At 46.8% G+C, this 7329-nt stretch overlaps 1 protein-coding gene across 4 annotated transcripts in view; it reads right to left on the reverse strand.

Moving 5' to 3' along the window:
• LOC101845207 (leucine zipper putative tumor suppressor 2) overlaps window positions 1–7329 on the reverse strand; it is a 144467-nt gene that overhangs the window by 13010 nt on the left and 124128 nt on the right. Inside the window, exon 1 of one of the 4 annotated variants that reach the window (XM_005090133.3) lies at window positions 1–3242. This exon is cut by the window's left edge and continues 527 nt beyond it. The exons of the other annotated variants lie outside the window; for them this stretch is intronic. Within the exon in view, the coding sequence (XP_005090190.1) occupies window positions 1–403 (403 nt within the window). The 5' untranslated portion in view covers window positions 404–3242. Of the gene's footprint in view, window positions 3243–7329 lie in introns of those variants that run through there. 4 annotated transcript variants of the gene reach the window in all.

Here is a 7329-nt window from a genome sequence, read left to right on the forward strand (position 1 = left end):
TCGCCCAGGACGGTGACGACCAGTCTGTCCTTTCTGAAGACGTCCAATTAGAGTCCCCTGACCTTCCGTTTAGCCCGTTTGACGTCCAGTTAGACTTCTCCGATATCCACCCAGGTCCTTCAGAAGTCTTAACTGGTCCTTCTGACGCCCAACTTGGGTCTCCCGATGTCCATGTAGGCACTTCTGGCGTCCAGTTCGGAACATGGCTTTTCTCACGCTGTGAGTGTCCGCTCGATATGTCCGACAGAACAAACTCACTAGAAGGAGATGACGTGTGGCGGTCAGGGAGGTAATGACCCGATAAAGCCGTGGCAATCAGACTGTCAAATTCCAACACGGCGTAGGGTTTGACACTGTGTGACGATGCCATAGGTGCCATGTGGTTTATTCTCGTAGCGAGCATGGAGATTGTCTTATATATAACACACTGTGATTTAAGCCTGATTTTTTTTTCTCGTTCAAGTTGTTTGTTTGTGTTTTGTTTCAATCCTTAAGCCGTTTCAACACAATTTTGATGTGGAGTTAGTTTTCTCGAGGCTGGGTCTCAGAATCAACAACCGTCCAATAAGATGGGGGAAAGACGTTCTGTGTCCGAACAAAGACTTCGTGACTATGACAGATACACAATCAAAATTATGTTTTCATTGACAAACACAATAAAAGAAAGATGGCTCATAAAAAGCATGTTTACAACAGTCTTCGGACGTATAATCCCAGGCCAAGCAAAAAACAGCTACAAAAGCACAATCAGCGAGACTGCAATACTTATTGACAAAGTGTAAACAGACTTACAGCTGCAGACGTTATTATGACCATATCCGACACTTTGTTCGCCAAAGTCATTACCAAGTGGAAACAATCCACAGCAAACACTCTGACATGACAGGACATACCATCTTACTGTTCCTAGAGACCTGAATCCATTGGCCGAGAAGAGATAACACGGAACATCGGAAGCCGAGAGCACCGAGGACGCCCCGGGACACGATGTAATCAAACCATCTGTCTCTTTCAGCCACTTGTGACTAGAAACACGGTATACGCAACACAGGTCTCTAGACTGTAACCGTGGAGCGTGTGTGTAATAAGCCGGGGACCTTTCAAACTGCGTCACAGCGTCCCATCATCAGTCACGGTTGGCATGTAGTTACAGCTAGCAGAAGACAGGTTCAAATAGAGGGGCCTTGCAGTTACATACACACAAACACAGACACACAAGAAAGACAGCCACAACAAGAAGGCTGTGTAGCTATGGCGGCAAGGGCAGGGCATCCACAGACAGACTGACGGGCAGGTTTCAGTTTGCTGAAATTCCCTTGGCCGCTGTCACGCGAGGCATTTCCGATGTCAGTCAGCGCTGCACCCGATACCGGCTCCTGCAGTCGTGAATCAGCGAGCGCTTACCTATTTACTGAGCCGTGAATCGCAGGCGAGAGACGACGAAGTAAAGAGATCATCTGTCACGTGCCGGTATAACATTGGCCGCACAAAGGCATTTATTTTATAGACGCTTGGGTAACAGCACACATCCCCCGTGTGTAAGTGTACCGGTTCTTTTTAACTACGATGAAAACCTGCTTCATGAATATTTACAATAGAAAAACTCGACGCAACGTCATTCTGTGTGGCGATATGACAATGACATAGACAATTTAGGGAAAATGCCTTGTTGCAGTTGTCAAGTTTACCGTTTTACCAGATACAAAAACACAAAGCAGTCATTTCACAGAAGCCTCACACATACTCTAAGTCCACTCAACAGAATTCTTTAGAAATGTGAAAATCTCCCAAGTGTACAAAAGCCGACGTCCCCCGCACGTCTTGGCGTGCCGGTGTAAACAGTGTCGCGTAAATGAATCCTGGACACTCTGACAAGAACATTGGCCACTTACACTATAGAAACCTTCTCCAACGTATTCCATGCGGTGTCAGGGCACTTTGGAGAAGCGGACAAAGCTGAAAGGGTCAGGGCAAATGTCCCCTAATACTGGCTATCCCGGGGCCTCGTTGAGAGGCTATCACATCCTTCACACAGTATCGAATTCGCCGGGAGCCTCGTAAATCTGTCAGAGCGTAACGTACCGTTCAGATTCCTGGCGCTCCAACAGGCGGTCCGTACGAGGCCGTATCACGGGACTGTATCGGGGGGAAAGTAGGGGCCTCTATCGATCAACACAGGAACTGCTGAATACCATGATTGGACTCTCGCGCTCGTTTGGTCCACATCTCATAAATCAAAACACGGTCTTCCCACTCTCATCATCACAGAAAGGGTAGAGGTAATCAAATTCAAGCGCCTGGGTTCATCAAAACTGCGTCGCCGATAAGGAGGAGTAGACGCCAGAAAACCTCTCGAGGAGGCTCAGGTCGCAGACAGTGAGACAAAACCAGACCACACTCTCTCGTTGACGACCATAACTCGGACCTTACTGAGTAACCGTACAACTGTTAATTGAGCTCAGTCCTTTGTGTGAGTTTTAAGCTCCTTTAAACCACAATTTATCTTTCAATGTCACCAGAAGACAGTAAATCAAACACACGTAGTGTTATCTAATGCTTCTCCAAGTCGCTTTATCACCAACAGCGCCAAAGCATAAATCTAGTTGGGCGACGGACAAACTACCTCGCACCAGTGTTTTCGCCGATCACAAACATTGCCAAACACACGCCAAAGGTGACACAGTATCCAATTGCAAAACTGCCTTAAGTTGATGAACAGGACATAGCACACTCTTTATCATAACACTGTTTCTAGAACTAGGCCATTCCAGATTCACATACTATTAATTAAGAAGTTGGCTTTCAGTTCACAAAGTTACCGAAGTAGTAACCGTAGTAGATATCATGCCCGTTTAAAGCCCTGATAGTTAGAAATGGTTCATTTTGTACATACAATGTAAAACAGAGCATAAATCCAAAGTTCATACAGGCATTTTCTTAAACCCTCGAAAAAAGAAGTCCCTCAAGATGCACAGTCCAGTCCAGTCCGCACACAGAAAGACAATTCAGGGTCACACTGCAAAACAACCACTCGGCACTTCTCCATCAGAACATTGCTACAATCCAAGTATAGAAATGGTCACCGGTCACTTCGCTTGTGTTATCTTCTCTTCTCCACAAACTGACCACCGCCAGCCGTCTCCGGTCTTACCTTCGGCCACACCTGACCAAAACACGGACAGATGTTCCTTTCCTCTAGCCTAACTAAGACTCGGGAGAGCTCGGCTCGACTGGACTCCCGCGGCAAGCGATTGAGATGTCGCGCGAGAGAGAAAAAGACAGAGAGTGTGGCGACACGGGGCCCGAGCATCAAAATATAAACAGCGCAGTCAGCGGTGGCGGAGGAGGAGCTGGGGGGAAGTCAAGTCGGTGAAGAGGAGAAAGAAAAAAGGGGAGGGAGGGGGTACCCCGAGCGTGACCAGATTGTGTTGTACAGGTGCGTGGGCACAAAGTCGCTCGCTGACATCATTTTGCCGTTAGGTATATCACATATATGAACGGGGGTGGGGTGGGGGTGGGGGGACGCCCACGCTGGGGGAACCGGACAGCCAGTCAGCTGGTCACTGGTGGCACCGCAGCACTGTCACACACACTCACACAAAACATACACACACACGAACGCACACGTGCGCGCGCGCACACACACACACACACAAACACATGCACACAAAAACACAGACACTCATATAACAAGAACAACAAACGTTCTATAGATCTAGCTACTATAAACCCAAAAGATATTGTTCTTTCCCTCGCACGCACTTTTGTTCACACTAACACAAAAGAAGACCCACCCCCTCTTCCTGCTCTCTCTCTCTCTCTCTCTCTCTCTCTCTCTCTCCCTCTCTCACCCCCCCCCCTTCCGTGTGTTTATTTCTTAAAAGCATTAGCACCCTTTTCTTTCCTGTGCAAGTTAACAGATAGGCACAGATTGGCACAACATACACACACATACACACATCAACACGCACACATACACACACACACACACACGCACACACACATAAACACGCACACACACACAAACACGCACACACACATAAACACGCACACACACACACACACACACACACACACCGGCTCAGCTCTCCCACAACTCTGTTAGACCGAAACAAATACGTGTATGTACACAGTACTTACGAGGACTTAACGTTTCAGTCCTTCCCCAACAGCAGTTTGACGTCGCGCGCATTCACCTTCTTAATTTGTTGGCTACAAACGACAGGGGACCTATGTCACGGGGAACTCTAGGTGATAGGACACGGTGAATGGGCACGCAACAAACTCTCTCTCTCTCTCTCCCACACTCGCTATCTTTCCTTCTCTCTCTCGCTCCCTCTCTCTCTCTCCCACATTCTCTATCTTTCCTTCTCTCTCGCTCTATCCCACTCTCTCTCCCATACACTCTCTATCCCACTCTCTCTCCCACACACACTCTCTTTCCCTATGTCGTCTCCCCCCTCTCTCTCCCACACTCTCTCTTTCCCTATGTTGTCTTCTCCCCCCCCCCCTCTCCCTCTCCCACTCTCTCTATCTATCTATCTGTCTCTGTCTCTCACAGCCTCAGTGTTTTCTCCCACTCTCTCTAGTCTAAGTCGAGCAAAAGTCTTGTTATCTTTCACTGGGCGTTTCGAACCCTCTCTCTCTCCAGCGACAATCGAAGACACAGATTAACCCTGACACAACCCGGCTCGAGACTCTCTTGGCATGTTTCATAAGATTTTACAAACTCGGAAGGGAACGGGTTAATCGTTTTCTCGTCCCAAACTTCAGAAGAATGCCACATCTTGCTCGGTCTTAAGTTTTATCTTCGAGCCAAATTTTCCACCTCAGCTTTCCACGACCCTTTCCATTTGAGACATGGGGAATTACAGTAATTCATAGTGAAAGCGACATGTGACATGATTAATTTTTTTAGCTCTAAATTTGCTTTCGACTCGTTTTCGAAGAACAGAAGTCTCCCCCCCTCCTTCTCTGTCTCTCTTTCCTTCTCTCTCTCTCTCTCTCTCTCTCTCTCTCTCTCTCTCTCTCTCTCTCTCTCTCACACACACACACACACACACACATATACACATACGCCTCCTCCCCTTAAATTCATGCCTCCCACTCCTTCCTCCTTTCCCTCTACCCTTCCTCCTTTCCCTTCCTCCATACAGGCAAACACCTACTCCACTTACCTGATATGCGTCTTAAAACTCTCAATTGCCACACTCGTGGCTTAAGGACAGGGATCGGGCATAAAGGGATCATATTCACGGTACACGTACAAGTACAAGCATACTCTTCAATGACGTGTGCACAGAGGAAGAGAGGGGGAGAGAAAGGGGGAATGAGTGAGAGGAGAGACAGACAGAAATGCATATTATAGGAATACTGTTGTGCAGATCTTGACAGAGAGAGGGAAAGAGGCGAGGCAGAGAGTAAAGGGAAAGTAGTGAAAATAAAGAAGAAAAAAAGAGAGGGAGAGAGAGGAGGGGGGGGGGGGGGGTCTGAGAGAGATAAGTATAATGTGCTACGAGTTAAACGCCCTTTTCACTGCGGCAAGGTAACTTATTAGCCAGGGGCTCTGATTTATGATGGTGTCTAGGAAGGAGCAAACGCATAACGAAGGAAACAAATTAATCAAATAATCACTGGACGAAAGCCCCATTATGGATTTGAACCACCGCTGCCCGCTTCGCATCCAGCAAGACTGCTACTGAGCGAAGAACGTGCTCTAATGCGAAAGAAAAAGAGAGGGAGGGAGGGAGGGAGGGAGGGAGAGAGAGAGAGAGAGAGAGAGAGAGAGAGAGAGAGAGAGAGAGAGAGACAGACAGACAGACAGACAGACAGACAGACAGACAGACAGACAGACAGACAGACAACCGACAAAGAGACAGAATAAATGCTGAGTGGAGTGTTGCCCAAAGTGGAAACTTGGAAATCCCCACCCGGTGACGCGCCCGGGCAGCCTGAAGGAGAAGCTGATAGGGCATGATTGGTTTGCAAACGTGCGCTGTTTTCATCCGGCGAGCCTTTTGGGGTCAAAGTAGTGACGGAAACAGGAGAAGAAGGGCTGGGATCATCACACACTAAAAGGATGTACAGAATAGCTAAATAATAATCGTTCGTCCATCATAAACTGATGATGGCCTTTGACACCCAAGGAGGAAGCGAAGTTAATTAAAGTGTGGTAGGTAGCCACCTTGGTAAAGAGAGAAAAGTAAAGGAAATCTAGCAAGCAGCTTGTAGAGATCACAAACGCCACAACTCGTCAAAGCAGCCCCTTTTCCTTTCCTAAAGTGTTCATGATACAGGAATTAATACCATTATGCATTCTCGATCATTAAAGTCTGCTTAACTTGTACTTAACGTTGCTGTAAATATTCCATGTCTCCATCGGAACATGGTAGATCAATAAAAAAGGCGCACTGCCTCGATCATGCGAATAAAGAATAACTTGTTCAGTCTAGTTTAGTTTAGTTTAGTTTAGTTTAGTTTAGTTTAGTTAAGATTAGTTTAGTTTAGTTTAGTTTAGTTTAGTTTAGTTTAGTTGAGTTTAGTTTAGTTTAGTTTAGTTTAGTTTAGTTTAGCTTAGTTTAGTTTAATAAGTGTTTTACAGCATGTGCAACACAGGTAGATAATATAAGTGCTGAAGATTAGACGGTTACTAGAGAGTGACGTACAGAGAAAAGTTGGGTGAGTGATAAAGACGATAATACGTTTGATAGGACAGAAGGGGCAAACCACACCAGAGCACCTGCTAACCACTCACAAAGACTTTTTAGTTTTAGTAAAGGTTTTACCGCGCTCGCAACTGCATAAGGCCATATGAGCGCCAGAAGATTGGGCGTTACAAGAGAGTAACAAACATAAAAAAAAGAAGAAGGGGAGATAAAGACGATAGATGTTTCATAGTAAAGAAGAAGCACACCACCCCAGGGCACCCGCCAACCACCCACTCACAATGACTGTATATTGGGTTGTTCGGGACGGAAATATTTAAAACAGGAAAACGGACAGACTCGATAAAACATCGCAAGAAACTACAAGTCACGTCCTCTACGTGCGAGCCAAAGAGCTAAACCACAACTGTAGTTCAGACCCCTGCAGTGATAGTGAAGAAGTTACTAGATCTACTACAAGGCAGATCATCGCCAACAGAGAGCAGAAACAAGCCTAAGTACGGACATATTTGTGTGTGGGGAAAAGTGCGACCAACCACCACGCACGATCGGGTCAGAAATCGCATCACATCGCAACAAGCTAAGCCGAACCAGACTCGGACGCACACGGAGCAAAATTCCTCAATGACCGACTCGATAGAGGAGGTAAGACACCCCCCCTCCC

The sequence above is a fragment of the Aplysia californica genome, unplaced genomic scaffold (genome assembly GCF_000002075.1).
Source record: "Aplysia californica isolate F4 #8 unplaced genomic scaffold, AplCal3.0 scaffold00013, whole genome shotgun sequence".
In the NCBI taxonomy this organism is placed as follows: Eukaryota; Metazoa; Mollusca; class Gastropoda; order Aplysiida; family Aplysiidae; genus Aplysia; species Aplysia californica.